This window comes from Salvelinus alpinus, chromosome 24 (genome assembly GCF_045679555.1).
Source record: "Salvelinus alpinus chromosome 24, SLU_Salpinus.1, whole genome shotgun sequence".
NCBI lineage: Eukaryota > Metazoa > Chordata > Actinopteri > Salmoniformes > Salmonidae > Salvelinus > Salvelinus alpinus.
Genome location: NC_092109.1, coordinates 18,975,007 through 18,994,059, shown reverse-complemented (window position 1 = coordinate 18,994,059; position 19,053 = coordinate 18,975,007). Strand labels below are relative to the sequence as shown.

Here is a 19,053-nt window from a genome sequence, read left to right as displayed (position 1 = left end):
TTGACCCCAAGATTTCTCCTCGTTTTCACCATCATTGTAAAGCCCTTGTTATTTTGTTGCTTTGAGAAAGTCATCTGTGAAGATGATTTATTTCATGTGATAAGTGATTCACATACGTCTGTCACTCCTTTTAAGGTCAACCCTGTTACGTAAACTGAACTCTCGTTTCAATATGGTGAACCTGTTCCTTTTTTTGAAAAAAATTCAAAAGAAACATTGAACATCTAATAGTAATGTCTAGTGTAAAAGCAGCTGAGCTGGTTCTACTCTTTTTGTCCATTTCTAGTGTTTTGTGGTGGAGAACTGAGTGGGCTGAGCATAACACTGTTACCCATAGATAGAAGGTTACATTCAGTTGCCACACCCTGTTGCACAAAACAAGCTTCCATTCCCCCTGTCGCACAAAACAAGCTTCCATTCCCCCTGTCGCACAAAACAAGCTTCCATTCCCCATGTCGCACAAAACAAGCTTCCATTCCCCCTGTCGCACAAAACAAGCTTCCATTCCCCCTGTCGCACAAAACAAGCTTCCATTCCCCATGTCACACAAAACAAGCTTCCATTCCCACTGTCGCACAAAACAAGCTTCCATTCCCCCTGTAGCACAAAACAAGCTTCCTTTCCCCCTGCCGCACAAGACACGCTTCCATTCCCCCTGTCGCACAAAACAAGCTTCCATTCCCCCTGTCGCACAAAACAAGCTTCCATTCCCCCTGTCGCACAAGACAAGCTTCCATTCCCCATGTCGCACAAAACAAGCTTCCATTCCCCCTGTCGCACAAAACAAGCTTCCATTCCCCCTGTCGCACAAAACAAGCTTCCATTCCCCCTGTCGCACAAAACAAGCTTCCATTCCCCCTGTCGCACAAAACAAGCTTCCATTCCCCCTGTCGCACAAGACAAGCTTCCATTCCCCCTGTCGCAAGGGGATTCATTGCTATTTGTATTTTACTCCTTTTGTGTAACTTGAATAATTAAATATTTACAGTGAAATGTTTGCTTACGAGCCCTTCCTAACAACGCAGAGTTAAAGTCTAAACCCGTTGTATTCGGCGCATGTGGCAAATTTCATTTGATTTTATTTGATTTAAGATGAATTCGTCAACCCTGTTACTTTATTTGGCACTTACTAGGCACTTACTATAGTATTATTCTTTTTTTACCTCTTGAGATGGGAAAACGTGTTTTTTATGAAGTTGAACATGTGGTCTTTATGATAGAATGTTAAAATTAGGTTACACTTCTCTAAAGGCACCGAATTGGTGGAATAACCCATATACTGTCCCCCAGGACCATATAACCCATATACTGTCCCCCAGGACCATGTGTGTGTGTGTGTGTGTGTGTGTGTGCGCGTGTGTCCGCCAACATATATTTGTCTTAGCTAAGAGCCCTACATATCAAAGGTTGTTTGAACACATGTACGTATGATTCAATGCACACACAGAGCATGACTTTGTTCCGTACAAGAGCCACTGATGATGTCTACGAGGTGACAACATGTGTTCCTGTGACATTGGCACCACACTAAGCAGCCTGCCACACAACACGGACTAGCACCACTGGGGGGGTCTGAACAATGGCAAGTAAATGCATCAGAGAGCACTGTGTTAATCTCAATAGCAATCCATTCTCTTGCTGATGTTTAATGTAAAGGACTGGCTTTGAGAGTGGGAACTTCTGAGAGAGAGAGAGAGAGAGAGAGAGAGAGAGAGAGAGAGAGAGAGAGAGAGAGAGAGAGAGAGAGAGAGAGAGAGAGAGAGAGAGAGAGAGAGAGAGAGAGAGAGAGAGAGAGAGAGAGAGAGAGAGAGAGAGAGAGAGAGAGAGAGAGAGAGAGAGAGAGAGAGAGAGAGAGAGAGAGAGAGAGAGAGAGAGAGAGAGAGAGAGAGAGAGCAATAGAAAGCGAGAGAGCGAGAGAGCGAATCATATAGGGGAGAGTAATGAGATTGTGTTCTGGCTAGATTTCATTATCCACACTCGTATGCATATTAAGCACACCTTGGGCATTTATACTGACTAGCGAAATGTGAATCTCCAGCCGATGAGCCCCACTAATCGGTTCCACCACTTCACTGACCTGACTTTGGCTCTCTGCGCCACCGCGGAATCTCAATTGTGAATTATGTTAATCTGTCTGGGTGATGATGACTGTTACTAGACGACCGGGCCGCTCCAATCTGCTCTGACCTCTTTACCGACTAACAGAACGACGCTGGTGCTCGTAACCTAACAATGACCAATAGGAAGGCCCTCTGTCTCCTCTCCCATCCCATCCCTTCCCAACGCCTCTCATATTAACCAGGAAATCAGGAGAATGCAGCCACCCAGCCTTCTGCATTATTCATTGGCTGCCTGGTGGGTGGCCTTAGCCTGTGTTGCTGCTAGCTAGCACAATGTTAGCGCTTAAACACACAGAGAGCCATTTATATGGATGCTGCTGTCCAATGAGGTGACTCCTGGTTCAAGGACACATTCGTTGTACATGTCATGTACATACACAGTACACACACCGGTGTCCTTTTGAATTATAAAAAAAAGCACCACACATTTAGCCTGGTTGCCATCTCTGTTCAGCTAGCTATTACATTACACCTCTGTTCAGCTAGCCATTACATTACATCTCTGTTCAGCTAGCTATTACATGACATCTCTGTTCAGCTAGCTATTACATTACATCTCTGTTCAGCTAGCTATTACATTACATCTCTGTTCAGCTAGCTATTACATTACATCTCTGTTCAGCTAGCTATTACATTACATCTCTGTTTGGCTCGCTATTACATTACATCTCTGTTCAGCTAGCCATTACATTAAATCTCTGTTCGGCTAGCTATTACATTACATCTCTGTTCGGCTAGCTATTACATTACATCTCTGTTCGGCTCGCTATTACATTACATCTCTGTTCAGCTAGCTATTACATTACATCTCTGTTCAGCTAGCTATTACATTACATCTCTGTTCAGCTAGCTATTACATTACATCTCTGTTCAGCTAGCTATTACATTACATCTCTGTTCAGCTAACCATTACATTACATCTCTGTTCAGCTAGCTATTACATTACATCTCTGTTCGGCTAGCTATTACATTACATCTCTGTTCAGCTAGCTATTACATTACATCTCTGTTCAGCTAGCTATTACATTACATCTCTGTTCAGCTAGCTATTACATTACATCTCTGTTCAGCTAGCTATTACATTACATCTCTGTTCAGCTAGCTATTACATTCCACTCCTTGCCACTCTTGTCATCTGACAAATGACAGGAGTGAAATGTTAGCTAAAAAGACTGGTACCCAGACCATCACACATTGATATCAAGTGGAAATAACGCTATTTACTATTTTATTTTAGTGTTTTTAGTGGTCAGGGCTTTAGATAGACAGCGTGTGACCTGGAATAACAGATATTATCATATGCTGCATTTAATATATTACAGGAACCAGGGGCTTAAAGAAAGTCTCTGTAGATGGTAAATAGCCTACAGTCAAGCTAGACAGAATTTGGAGAGCCTAGCTATGAAACAAGGATGCGGTGGCTGCTGTGCTGGTGTGATATATAATCTGTATTTATATTGATCCTCTCTCTCTGCTCAGTGACTGAGGTGTTTACTGACGCTATAAGAATCACTGAGGATAAAGGAAATGTTTCCCTCTGCTTTTTGTCACTCAATAAACGGGCCTATTAAATGATTGAGAGTGTGGTGGTGAAGGAGGTGGGGAGGTGGGCAGCTAGGGGCCATATCATGGGACAACGAGGGCGCGAAATGGGAAAAGAATACTGACAATTATTGTCCACATTTTGCATGTAAGAATTTCCACCAGAATTTCTGCTAGAAATGAAACAATTCTGACCCCAACCCTGCTGGTGTCAAAAACAAGTCTAGCGTTATCACAGGTCAGATCGTCTGGTATTGTTCCATTCCCCAGTAGTGTTGTTGTTCAGCTGAACAGTCTGTGAGCCATCCTGATGCATTAAGTCACTAAGTGGTAAATTGACGAGGCATTACTCTGACATGATCCTCTTTGAGAAATAAATCGGTGTGTGTTTTCTATGCTGCACTCATCCCATCCTTTACAATGCTTATGTAAACCACAATGAATTAACCTGATCACATACAAATGAAGAGAAATAAAGAGACAATTCTGATGCCACTACTAGAATTCCTAAGCAGCGGTATGCAACATGCTGGTTGGTGAATCACTGGCAGAAAAAGGCATAGTGTGTCCTCTGCTTCTTTCTCTCCATGCTCTTCAGTCATCTTCCACTTGAAAAGGGGGCTAAGCTGAGCAGTATCCCACGAAGAGAGCCCGGCGCTTAAAAAGGAGGGAAACTTCTTGTGACGCGACTGATCCACACAACTCTACCCTACACTTAGAAAAAAAGGTTCCAAATGGGTTCTTCGGCTGGTCCCATAGGATAACTATTTTTGGTTCTAGGTACAACCCTTTTAGGTTCCTGGTAGAACCCTTTTGGGTTCCATGTAAAGCACTCTGTGGAAATGGTTCTACATAGAACTCAAAAGGCTTCTACTTGGAATCAAAAAGGGTTCTTCAAAGGGTTTTCATATGGCAGTGGTCACCAACCAGTTGATTGCGATCGACTGTTCGATCTCCAAGGCATTCATAGTCGTTCACCAAACATTTCTGTAAAAAACAACAACGATAAAGCCTAGCATTCCTATTTGTGTTTGTTTGTTAAGCGCTGTTGCTGATAGGTGCACTTGATTCAGCAGCCCTAGCACCACAAAGTCAGTGTTTCCGTTTGGAACCATTTCATGTGTCTTAAGGTAGAACTCTGGATACTCGGCAGGCCCAGAGAACAAATATATCTCAAATCACCATGCCTGTGCAAATTTCCTCGAGCCATAGGCTGTAAAAAGAAGCCTCGGGCGCACAGCAAAGTTGACACTGTGAGATTTCAAAACTTTTTAAGCCCTGACTAAAGAGAGACTAAATGAATACAGCAAAGAGCTGCTGTTTTTATAAGTAAATTCATGTTTAAGATGTTATTCAGGACTGTCAACACTATTATAAGCCATAAAATGCATGTTCTCCCTACTTCCACTCACACTACAACCAGCACTGCAGCTACAATGAACGAGTAGCCTATTGCAAAGTGTTCCAATAAGCTTGAGTTGTTATTATTAGCAGCTGTGTCTTTTTTAATATTGAGGAATATTTTACTTTCTCTGGTCCTAGGAGTAACAACATGAACTGGTGCATGAGGCAGAAATAATGCACTGCGAATTGAGTTTCGCCATGAACTTGAATACAGTGTCCCCTTTTCTCAGCAGAGGGAGGAAGAGAGGAGGGACGTGAGTCGGGTGAGAGGCAGTTTCATCGCTGCTCTCTCCCTCCCTCCCTCAGGCTGACCATCAGATCCAGGCCATCAGTCCAGTAAAATTTAAAAAGCTAATTATTATGCTCATTCATTCAGCAGTGCCTCACAAGTAATACAACAAATTATTTATTACTAGTGTGATCATTTACCTAAAATTATTTTGAAATATAATTTCAAAATGGTCTTAAAATATCAACGTTGACAGGGCAATTCAAGCAGAGCCAATATGCAGTAATAATATTTTGGGCCTATGTTAATGTTGCATAAGCTTGTGTTTTTTAAGTAATGATTTTGAAAAACTCTGAGCGATAGAGCTTGGCTTGCTTTTGGGCACAGAAGTGATCTGAACTCAGAAAAGGTTGGTGACCCCTGTCCTATGGGGACAGCTTAAGAACCCTTTTAGTTTCTAGATTTTTGTTCTAAGAGTGTAGGAGTGTATCACCACAAAACCGTTGGATGTACATGCCTGCGCTGCTCCAGGAGCCCTACACACACACCTGCACATGCACACACACACTCAAGATCACACACACACACACTCAAGATCACACACACAAACACACGCCAGGCTTATCTCAGAGCAAGCCCTCCTCATCCCTTAGCAGTGTGCCACAATCACTGAGGCAGTCAAGCCAGCAGAATGAACTGCCAGTGATCTGTTCCATCCTCTCAGCCACACGCAATGGGAAACAATTAACACGCCACTCTGAGATGCATCTCTCTGGATGTGAAGCGGAGGGGGGGGAAGGATGCGGGAGAGAGAGGGGAGGGAGGGAGAAAGGGACGAGAGACAGAGGGGCGAGAGACAAGGGAGGGGAGGGAGAGAGCTGGGAGACAGATTTGGGAAGGAGAAGGACGGAGGGGAGAGGGAGACGGGAAAGAGGGGAAGAGAAGGGGAGGGAGAGAGTTCTTTTTTTTTTTTACTTTCCTGAGGTAGCGGCGTGACCTTGTGATGTAGCCTGACAGCAAATGTCCGTTGCCAGGGAGATGGCTAATGTCTCAATGTCATTGGCTCCCTCCTGGCCGAGGGGAGAGGGGAGCGAGGGAAGCCATCCAGACAGCCTTACACCAGGAGCATCACGCACGCACACACACACACTGTACAGACACACGCACACACACACACTGTAAAGACACATGCACACACACACACAATGTAAAGACACATGCACACACACTGTAAAGACACACGCGCACACACACACACTGTAAAGACACATGCACACACACACACAATGTAAAGACACATGCACACACACTGTAAAGACACACGCACACACACACACTGTAAAGACACACGCACACACACACACTGTAAAGACACACGCACACACATACACTGTAAAGACACATGCACACACACACACACAATGTAAATACACATGCACACACACTGTAAAGACACACGCACACACACACACTGTACAGACACACGCACACACACACACACTGTAAAGACACACGCACACACACACACTGTAAAGACACACGCACACACACACTGTAAAGACACATGCACACACACACACACACTATAAAGACACATGCACACACACACACACACACACACACACACACACACACACACACACACACACACACACACACACACACACACACACACACACACACACACACACACACACAGTAAAGACACATGCACACACACACACACTGTAAAGACACACGCACACACACACACTGTAAAGACACACGCACACACACACACTGTAAAGACACATGCACACACACACACACACACTATAAAGACACATGCACACACACACACACACACACACACACAGTAAAGACACATGCACACACACACACACACTGTAAAGACACATGCACACACACACACTATAAAGACACATGCACACACACACACACACACACACACACAGTAAAGACACATGCACACACACACACACACACTGTAAAGACACACGCACACACACACACTGTAAAGACACATGCACACACACACACACACTGTAAAGACACACGCACACACACACACTGTAAAGACACATGCACACACACACACACAGTAAAGACACACGCACACACACACACTGTAAAGACACATGCACACACACACACACAGTAAAGACACACACATGCACATGCACACACACCAATATTCATACACACATTTGCAGTGTTGGTACGCAAAGAAAAATTAATTCTCACACACTACAAAACCCACAATGTACAGTACCTAAAAAGGGGAATTCTTTGTCTGGCAAAAAGAAACAGACAGTGAGTTGAGAGGACCAGAGAATAACTTTGCCCCTCACCACTGAATCGTGAACAGTGTCAGTATGCATATCACCATATGCACAGAAAGAAATGCATATGAATGAAGGTAGTGCAGCCGAATAAACGTCTATGTTTAGCATGCATAGAGTACAGGAGAGGAGAAGCCCTGCTGCCTGAGTCTTCAATATACTCCAATCATTCAGCTGTCTCTGGTAATGCTTCGTTCTTATCTATGTTTTAACTCTCCACAGATATCTCTCTCTCCATCCCTCTATCTCTCCCTTTCACTCTCTCCCTTCTTCTCTCTCACTCCCTCTCTCTGTTTCTCTTTCTCTCCCTCTCTTTCTTCCTCTCTCTCTCACTCCCTCGCTCTCTCAGCATCTGATGCAATCCGTAACCAACACTCTCAGACACAAAGAGAGAGAAGAGAGGGAGTGTGTGCCGTGCAAAGGGAGGGGGGCATATCTCCATAGATGTGCCAATCCTTCCCATGCCCTACAGGCACACAGGAATAAACACCAGAGACTCTGCCAAAGCCTGGAACACGGGCAGACAGGCGGATACAGCCCATTAGCGCCCCCTATGAGACAGAGAGGGGATAGCTTCTCAGAGGACGTGTATACAGGACAAGGCAGAGTAGGCACAAAGGAGACAGCAGCAGTAGCACACGCTCAACTGAGCAATGCTCCAATGTGCATGATGTCACTGATAGTTGGGCCCTGTGAAGGCTGAACCCTGTGAATTGTTTTGTGGGTTGGTCATGTCCAGTGCATCTGTGTGTGTGTGTGTGTGTGTGTGTGTGTGTGTGTGTGTGTGTGTGTGTGTGTGTGTGTGTGTGTGTGTGTGTGTGTGTGTGTGTGTGTGTGTGTGTGTGTGTGTGTGTGTGTGTGTGTGTGTGTGTGTGTGTGTGTGTGTGTGTGTGTGTGAGTAGGTGGAAGAGTAGTGTGTCTATGTGTGTGAGTAGGGGGAGAGTAATGTATGTGTGTGTGTGTGTGTGTGTGTGTGTGTGTGTGTGTGTGTGTGTGTGTGTGTGTGTGTGTGTGTGTGTGTGTGTGTGTGTGTGTGTGTGTGTGTGTGTGTGTGTGTGTGTGTGTGTGTGTGTGTGTGAGTAGGGGAGAGAGTAGTGTGTGTATGTGTGTGAGTAGGGGGGAGAGTAGTGTGTGTATGTGTGTGAGTAGGGGGAGAGTAGTGTGTGTATGTGTGTGAGTAGGGGGGAGAGTAGTGTGTGTATGTGTGTGAGTAGGGGGGGAGAGTAGTGTGTGTGTATGTTTTTTTATTGGAATTTTAATTTCTGTTCAGACATGCCATTGTTCAATTGTGTGTGATCACCATTAAGAGTGAATGTGTGAGTACATCTAGATGTGTGCGTTTGAGTTTGTGGCTGTGTGTCTGTCTGTCTTTCAGACTGGATGTTGAGGAATGGTGCAGTGTCCCCCCTCCCTCTTTTTTGTCTCTCTCTCTGTCTCACTCCCCCCCCCCCTCTCTCTTTCTTTCAGTCTGTTCAATAATTCACAGGAAGGCAGTGGGGCAGGCTTGGCAGGGGGTGCGCCAGCTGACAGTGTATTCAGACAAAGCTGTCAAACTGGAGAAGAATCACGTGGGTGCAACAGTGGCTAATCCCCCCCTATCCTCCCTTATCTGTTCCCTCTTCCCTAGCCATTCCTATGGCAGATTTCTGCCCCCCTTAGGACCCTCCCTCATACACGCACATGCAGACGTACGCAAACACACACACACAGAGAGAGAGAGAGAGAGACACACACACACAAACACACACACACCCTGGCCTCTCAGAGCCTAGCATGGGGGCTAACCATATTTGGTCTCTCTGGGAAAGGCCTGCACTCTCGAAGCCCCAGCCCAGCCCCGCCCTCACAACCCCCTCCCCTTCTCAGGGGAAAGACAGCTCCTTATTGTTCTAAGGAGTGTCAAGCGGTGTCACATTTGTCCAACCCCCACAGCTCCAGCCCCCTTTTCAAAGCTTCAAAGTGCTGTATCCACCCTCCACTCTAGACACACATCATCATCATCACACAGCAGCAGCAACACACAGATTCCATCACTGTAACTCAACACATCTACCATTCCCCTTGTTCAGGACAGTTTCCTCTCCTCCTCCTTCTTCTCACTTCTTCACTCACTCACTTACTTGCTCTTGCTCCCGCACTCCTTCAGAGTGACAGAGTTCCTCCTCCTCTCTGTCGTCCAGCTCTTCCCCGGAGCGGAGGCATGCAAGTGTTTTTCTTTTCTCTTTTCTGCTCTCCTCTCTCTGTCGCTCTCTCTTTCTCTCGCTCTCTCTCTTCTCTCTCATCATTTTCTCGTTGCACAGTCAAAGCAAAGACAATGCCGTCTTAATAGGCAAATTAATTAGCAAGCAGCAATTTCACTCATTGAAAACGGAAACTAACTGCGGCACAATGAAGACAATGTTGGCACTAAACGCTGCGCAGAGGAAGACATGATTTAGAGAAGACATCCAGGACAGTTTAGGACTCCCACACACTTGAATTGTGATTGATTGGTGGAGCTGCCATAGCTCAACTGACTATGAGGCAATGCCAGTGTTCTTTTGTGAGGCTCCTTTTCTCAATTGGTTAGTTAGAGGATGTGTCTAAAACCATTACAACAAACAGAGGCTAAATGCATAGCCGTGGGAAGTAGGGGTGCTGAGGGTGCTGCAGCAAATATGTTTTTAGACAAATTTGAAATGTATAATTTTTTTTAAACAGAAAGAACTTATTTACATGAGTATTCAGACTCGAAATTGAGTCCTGTTTCCATTGATTATCCTTGAGATGCTTCTACAGCTTAATAGAACTTTTCCTACTATGTTATTGACTTGTTTATTGTTTACTCCATGTGTAACTCTGTGTTGTTGTCTGTTCACACGGCTATGCTTTATCTTGGCCAGGTCGCAGTTGCAAATGAGAACTTGTTCTCAACTAGCCTACCTGGTTAAATAAAGGTGAAAAAAATAAATAATAATATCCACCTGTGGTAAATTCAATTGATTGGACAAGATTTGAAAAGGCACACACCTCTCTACATTACTTCCGGCGTCGACAGAGATGGCCGCCTCGCTTCGCGTTCCTAGGAAACTATGCAGTATTTTGTTTTTTACGTGTTATTTATTACATTGGTACCCCAGGTAATCTTAGGTTTTATTACATACAGTCGGGAGGAACTACTGGATATAAGAGCAACGTCAACTCACCATTATTACGACCAGGAATACGACTTTTCCGAAGCGGATCCTGTGTTTTGCCCACCACCCGGGAAAATGGATTGGTCCCAGCCGGCAAACCAATACAACGACGCCGTAAAAGGGGCAGACGAAGCGGTCTTCTGGTCAGGCTCCGGAGACGGGCACATCGCGCACCGCTCCCGAGCATACTACTCGCCAATCTCCAGTCTCTTGACAACAAGGTTGATGAAATCCGAGCAAGGGTAGCATTCCAGAGAGACATCAGAGACTGTAACGTTCTTTGCTTCACAGAAACATGGCTCACTTGAGACACGCTATCGGAGTCGGTACAGCCAGCTGGTTACTTCATACATCGCGCCGACAGAAACAAACATCTTTCTGGTAAGAAGAGGAGCAGGGGGGTATGCCTTATGATTAACGAGACGTGGTGTGATCATAACAACATACAGGAACTCAAGTCCTTCTGTTCACCTGACTTAGAATTCCTCACAATCAAATGTCGACCGCATTATCTACCAAGAGAATTCTCTTCGATTATAATCACAGCCGCATATATTCCCCCCCAAGCAGACACATCGATGGCCCTGAACAAACTTTATTTGACTCTATGTAAACTGGAAACCACATATCCTGAGGCTGCATTCATTGTAGCTGGGGATTTTAACAAGGCTAATCTGAAAACAAGACTCCCTAAATTCTATCAGCATATCGATTGTGCTACCAGGGCTGGTAAAACCCTGGATCATTGTTATTCTAACTTCCGTGACGCATATAAGGCTCTCCCCCGCCCTCCATTCGGAAAAGATGACGAATTTTGTTGCTTCCAGCCTATAGACAGAAACTAAAACAGGAAGCTCCCGCTCTCAGGTCTGTTCAACGCTGGTCCGACCAATCTGATTCCACGCTTCAAGATTGCTTCGATCACGTGGATGTTGTTTGACGCATTGCGTGGATGTTGTTTGACGAATACGCTGATTCGGTGAGCGAGTTCATTAGCAAGTGCATTGGCGATGTCGTACCCACAGCAACTATTAAAACATTCCCCAACTAGAAACCGTGGATTGATGGCAGCATTCGCGCGAAACTGAAAGTGCGAACCACTGCTTTTAACCAGGGCAAGGTGACCGGAAACATGACCGAATACAAACAGTGTAGCTAATCCCTCCGCAAGGCAATCAAACAAGCTAAGCGTCAGTATAGAGACAAAGTAGAGTCGTAATTCAACAGCTCAGACACAAGAGGTATGTGGCAGGGTCTACAGTCAATCACGGATTACAAAAAGAAAACCAGCCCCGTCGCGGACCAGGATGTCTTGCTCCCTGACAGACTAAACACCTTCTTTGCTCGCTTTGAGGACAATACAGTGCCACTGACATGGCCTGCTACCAAAAGCTGCAGACTCTCCTTCACTGCAGCCGACGTGAGTAAAAACATTTAAACGTGTTAACCCTCGCAGGGCTGTAGGCCCAGACGGCATCCCCAGCCGCGTCCTCAGAGCATGTGCAGACCAGCTGGCTGGTGTGTTTACGGACATATTTAATCCATCCTTATCCCAGTCGGCTGTTCCCACATGTTTCAAGAGGGCCACCATTGTTCCTGTTCCCAAGAAAGCTAAGGTAACTGAGCTAAACGACTACCGCTCCGTAGCACTCACTTCCGTCATCATGAAGTGCTTTGAGAGACTAGTCAAGGACCATATCACCTCCACCCTACCTGACACCCTAGACCCACTCCAATTTGCTTTCCGCCCCAATAGGTCCACAGGCGACGCAATCGCAACCACACTGCACACTGCCCTAACCCATCTGGACAAAAGGAATACCTATGTGAGAATGCTGTTCATTGACTACAGCTCAGCATTTAACGCCATAGTACCCTCCAAACTCGTCATCAAGCTCGAGACCCTGGGTCTCGACCCCGCCCTGTGCTACTGGGTACTGGACTTCCTGACGGGCCGCCCCCAGGGGGTGAGGGTAGGTAACAACATCTCCACCCCGCTGATCCTCAACACTGGGGCCCCACAAGGGTGCGTTCTGAGCCCTCTCCTGTACTCCCCATTCACCCACGACTGGGTGGCCATGCACGCCTCCAACTCAATCATCAAGTTTGCTGACAACACTACAGTGGTAGGCTTGATTACCAACAACGACGAGATGGCCTACAGGGAGGAGGTGAGGGCCCTCGGAGTGTGGTGTCAGGAAAATAACCTCACACTCAACGTCAACAAAAAAAGGAGATTCGCTACACTCGCATTAACATCTGCTAACCATGTGTATGTGACAAATACATTTTGATTTTATTTTATTTTATTTTACATAAGGTCCCACAGTTGACAGTGCATGTCAGAGCAAAAACCAAGCCATGAGGTCGAAGGAATTGTCTGTAGATCTGGAGAAGGGTACCAAAACATTTCTGCAGCATTGAAGATCCCCAAGAACACAGTCGCCTCCATCATTCTTAAATGGATGAAGTTTGGAACCACCAAATCTCTTCCTAGAACTGGCCACCCGGCCAAACTGAGAAATCGGGGGAGAAGGGCCTTAGTCAGGGAGGTGACCAAGAACCCGATGGTCACTCTGACAGAGCTCTAGAAACTCTGTGGAGATAGGAGAACCTTCAAGAAGGACAACCATCTCTGCAACACTCCACCAACCAGGCCTTTATGGTAGAGTGGCCAGACCGAAGCCACTCCTCAGTAAAAGGCACATGACAGCCCGCTTAGAGTTTGCCAAAAGGCACCTAAAGGACCCAGAACACGAGAAACAAGATTCTCAGGTCTGATGAAACCAAGAATGAACTCTTCGGCCTGAATGCCAAGCGTCACATCTGGAGGAAACTGGCACCATCCCTACGGTGAAGCACGGTTGTGGCAGCATCATGCTGTGGGGATGTTTTTCAGCGGCAGGGACTGGGAGACTAGTCAATATCGAGAAAGATGATCAGAGCAAAGTACAGAGATCCTTGATGAAAACCTGCTCCAGAGCGCTCAGGACTTCAGACTGGGGTGAAGGTTCACCTTCCAACAGGACAACGACCCTAAGCACACAGCCAAGACAATGCAGGAGTGGCTTCGGGACAAGTCTCTGAATGTCCTTGAGTGGCCCAGCCAGAGCCCAGACTTGAACCCGATCGAACATCTCTGAAGAGACCTGAAAATAGCTGTGTACCTGACAGAGCTTGAGAGGATCTGCAAAGAAGAATGGGAGAAACTCTCCAAATACAGGTGTGCCAAGCTTGTAGTGTCATACGCAAGAAGACTCGAGGATGTAATCGCTGCCAAAGGTGCTTCAACAAAGTACTGAGTAAAGGGTCTGAATACTTAACTAAATGGAAACAGGATGCACCTGAGCTCAATTTCTGTTTTGTTTTCACATTGTCATTGTCGTATTGTGTGTAGACTAATTAGAAAAAGTAATAATTTCTTCAATTTTGGAATAAGGCTGTAACGTAACAACATGTGGGGGTCTGAATACAATGTATATATATATATATATACAGTGGGGAGAACAAGTATTTGATACACTGCCGATTTTGCAGGTTTTCCTACTTACAAAGCATGTAGAGGTCTGTCATTTTTATCATAGGTACACTTCAACTGTGAGAGACGGAATCTAAAACAAAAATCCAGAAAATCACATTGTATGATTTTTAAATCTCTGGTCTTGGCTATTGTGGAGAGGTTGGAATCTGTTTGATTGAGTGTGTGGACAGGTGTCTTTTATACAGGTAACGAGTTCAAACAGGTGCAGTTAATACAGGTAATGAGTGGAGAACAGGAGGGCTTCTTAAAGAAAAACTAACAGGTCTGTGAGAGCCGGAATTCTTACTGGTTGGTAGGTGATCAAATACTTATGTCATGCAATAAAATGCAAATTAATTACTTAAAAATCATACAATGTGATTTTCTGGATTTTTGTTTTAGATTCCGTCTCTCATAGTTGAAGTGTACCTATGATAAAAATTACAGACCTCTACATGCTTTGAAAGTAGGAAAACCTGCAAAATCGGCAGTGTATCAAATACCTGTTCTCCCCACTGTATATATATAATGGGCACCCAGATGCTGCGTAGGCAACACAATAATATCAGATAGAGACAAGATGGCCCGCATTTTTGTTTTGTGGCCGCCTTCCGCGTTGGCTATTATGTTGCAATATTAACATTCTCGACCTCTTGTTGATACAAAATGTTTCAATATTCTCAGAGCCACCTTGTTGATGCAATGCTTCAATATTCGCAGAATGTTTCCCAATTTTGGTGGGAAGTGCACGAGACAATGGCATTGTCATAGTACACTGTATATGCCATTCCTTCATATAGCCTATAGCAGGGGGTTGGCAACATTTTTCATATGATTGCAAATTTACAATTGATCCTACCATTTCTAAAGAGCTGCATGTCAGTTATGATTTTCATCTAAGCATTGTAGGCTGCTCAACTGTGCCCCAAAAAATGTCTAACTGCCCACCAATAGAATAATTCTAGCTGGCTACCTGTAGCGAGGCGCTGATCATTCAGCGGTGCTGAATCACCGGTACGGCCTTAATGCTTAGATTTTCCTTTTGAATTTCATGATTTTCTTCATTCCTTGGTTGAGTTTGTTTGTCTTTATGTGTCCTCGTCGATTAGAGGCCTAAGTAAGTCCTTTGATGTATGCCTTTTATTTCAATGCATGTACAGGATTTATCTGACATAGTTTGCATTCACAGTCAGCTGTTTTTATGCCCCGGTTACTTTCACATTGATGTCGGTATTTGAAGTCGGCCTTGATAGCGTGTTTTATGCATCTATTTCATGTTGCACTGCATGCGTGTTCCACAAGTAAATGAGTCAATGTAGCCTACTTCTCGCGGCTATGGCTGAGTGGGCTTTTTGGTCTCTCTCACACCTTATGCCATAAGTATGGAGGTACTGAGATCTCTCTCTCTCTCTCTCTCTCTCTCTCTCTCTCTCTCTCTCTCTCTCTCTCTCTCTCTCTCTCTCTCTCTCTCTCTCTCTCTCTCTCTCTCTCTCTCTCTCTCTCTCTCTCTCTCTCTCTCTCTCTCTCTCTCTCTCTCTCTCTCTCTCTCTCTCTCTCTCTCTCTCTCTCTCTCTCTCTCTCTCTCTCTCTCTCTCTCTCTCTCTCTCTCTCTCTCTCTCGTTCATATTTTCTGCCTGCTGTGTCCTAGCCCTTGAAGGAGTCACACTCAATTCTTTCAACACCTTTGGAATTGTGCCACAGCGTGTATCTTTATCACTGGGAACCTCTCCACAGCTACATACCGTAGGAGAGGATCTCACTCCTAAAAACAAGGATATGGAGAGTTCTCAAACTGCAACTCAATGTATTTGCATAATTGTAACTAATTAACAACTTAAGATGTGTCATGATCATCTCAATCCCTTTTGCAAGATATCTTTGAGTTAAATGTTTTTCCTGTAACCAAGCAGATAGGAATATGTGTCTAATTTATGAACAGATGGAATTAAATCCATCTTACATAATGGGTATTTTTTTGTTAACCGTCAATAATGCACCAAACTTCAAGCTAAGCAAAAAGCGGAGTTAAAACAACAATTCCCCTCTGCTGTGCTCCTCTGTTCTGTATGTCTCTGGCATTCACGCACGCACGCACACACACACACGCACACACACACACAGCCACAAACCCCTCCTCTGCTCAGCTCTCACACCTCACCAACGTTCGCTACCCCTCTCTCAATAGTCTGACACTCAGGCAGTCTGGCGGACCAGTTCTCGCACTCTCACACACAGGAGCCGAGCCGTCGTCTGTCTCACAGCACGAGCCTTTCCCACCTTTCCCACCTGCGAGCACAGTGACATGATCCCAGGGGCTCACAGCCAGGTGCCGCGAGGTAGTCAGAGGTGTCACCACATCCCAGGCGGGATGGGAGCAGCCGGCGCACGGCAACCATTCACACCGCCTGTCTGTCACACCCCCGGACCCAGCGTGGGGGCAACGTCCCCCCAACGTCAATCTAGTTATCACCGTGTCAGAACAACGTGGCGGCGATGCTGTGAGGAGGTTGTGTGTGGGATTGAGAAGGATGGTTAAACTCACCTGGTGCCCATATGCTTCTCCTCCAGCTCGTATGGCTTGACGAACCACTTCCCAATCCGCACAAAGTCCTTGTCCATCAGACACCTGGGGGATGGGAGACATTAAACATCTGTATCACAGTATATATATATATATATATATATATATAATATACACACAAATATACATGCACATAGACACATACTGTACATAGAGATTGGCACACACATACCCAATCAGGGAAGAACAGAGAATGGAATAGAATAGATTTGTTTTCATACCTGAACACTCACATCAATGGAGTTACACAGTACCATTAGATGAAGACTCTATTTAAGGCTTTATGGCAATGCAATATAGTGCAGAGGTATAGAGTTGGAAGAGAGGAGGAGGTAGACTCAAGGTAATAAGAAGGTTCATTCAGCTGGCCCCTTATGATGATCATTGATGTTTAACTTAATTGAAACCAAATATGTGCTGGTTCATTAAGCAGATGGGGAAGCTTTACTGGAGTTATTGATTCAGTCCAGGTTTTAATTTGATTATTACTTCAAGTCTTTTAACCGTTGGTGGTCTCTATAATGTTAGCATTATTTCCTTAGCAGTTGGTGGGAATAGAAATGGTTATATGAGCAGAAATAGCCTATGACTAGACTGGGAATATTCAGCTTACTTTATGTGATACTTTACATATAACTACATGACATGGGATGAGCTGACAAGTCATTTTCCAAGTGGCTCATGGGAAATGTAGTTGTACTGTACCTCTCCAGCAGGTTGTGAATGGCCTTGAACAGGAGGGTCCGGCATTCATATGACAGCCCACACTCCCATAGTCCCTCCTCAGCCACTGGAAGACAGGAAGAGAAGATGGATGGGTCAGCAACTGATGGATACAGTGAAGTCAACACATTTCATACCATAGAAATGGATTGAATAGAATGGGCCTGGAACCTCTAACCCTGGCAATTTGACTGGAAAACAGATGGGTACACTGGCAATGGCTGCCTGGCATGGTGATGCAATAATTTTCATGGTAATATAGAATGTTCATGACGCTAAGTGACGCTAACTGATTTGCTCATGCAATGGAAGGTATTTTTTGTCATGTCAGTTGAGTTGATTCAACAAATCTCAGCACAGATTGATAGGTACACTTCCTAATTTACTTCCTGCTTTACTCCTACGTTAAAAAAAATACAGGTTAAGAAAATGTAATCATCCATGCGGCAGGGTTTGAAAATAAACAAATTCATGGGACGAGCGCCATTGATAACTACTACTAGCGCTGTTACTAACTAGCAATGTTGGTTCCATGTTTGCAAAGAGTTATGGTATATTAGAATCCCCTTGTCTTAACATGTGCCATCTTGAACTACATTTCTTCCACAGAGAAAGATAGAGGACTCATCTTTATATCTGTGCCATTAATGGGTCTGTGACAGCATGGGCATTGCCATTGAGGCTACAACCCCTGGAAATCCCCACCCAGTTGACTATGTTAACTACTTTAAAATGGCAGAAGCATGGTGGAAACTCTCAATGGCAATGTCCATGCTAAAACGGGTTATATCCATAATGAGTCCTCTATCTATCTCTATGCTTTGCTCCTATGGGAACACTCGCAATGGCCACCAGTCCACCCATTACCATTATGACTTGAATGGGGATGCCCGTTCTATTCATTTTATTTCTGTTCATACCCTCAAACACATTGCACAGACACACAGGAGACATTCTCTATTGACAGTAATGCATGCCAAAAGCAGAGGAGGCTTCTAGGAATACAGATGAATTTTACCCACAGACACAAGTATCTACATGTACTGTACACCCATCCACAGACTGACTCATCAGATGCCCTGAACCACAGTTACAGTATCTTCCATACAAGTTAAACCACTGTGGAGCACTGTGGAAGAACCTAGAAGTACACTTGCATCTGTGTGTGTGTGTGTGTGTGTGTGTGTGTGTGTGTGTGTGTGTGTGTGTGTGTGTGTGTGTGTGTGTGTGTGTGTGTGTGTGTGTGTGTGTGTGTGTGTGTGTGTGTGTGTGTGTGTGTGTGTGTGTGTGTGTGTGATCAATGTGCCTCTGTAAAGCTGTCAGGTCCACTGCACCAGCGCCACTGTCAACCCGTGTGCAGCTGTCAGCTCCAGTTAACCAGCGCTGGGAGAGACAGTGTGCTGCAGAATGTGTGTA

General features: G+C 45.1%; 1 protein-coding gene across 5 annotated transcripts in view; it reads right to left on the bottom strand.

Moving 5' to 3' along the window:
* Nucleotides 1-19,053, bottom strand: part of LOC139552278 (mediator of RNA polymerase II transcription subunit 13-like) — a 110,910-nt gene that overhangs the window by 29,838 nt on the left and 62,019 nt on the right. For all 5 annotated transcript variants that reach the window (XM_071363839.1, XM_071363843.1, XM_071363840.1 and 2 more), the window contains exons 3-4: nt 17,620-17,704; nt 16,876-16,959 (exon numbers count right to left, since the gene is read on the bottom strand). In XM_071363839.1, the coding sequence (XP_071219940.1) occupies nt 16,876-16,959; nt 17,620-17,704 (169 nt within the window). The remainder of the gene's footprint in view (nt 1-16,875; nt 16,960-17,619; nt 17,705-19,053) is intronic.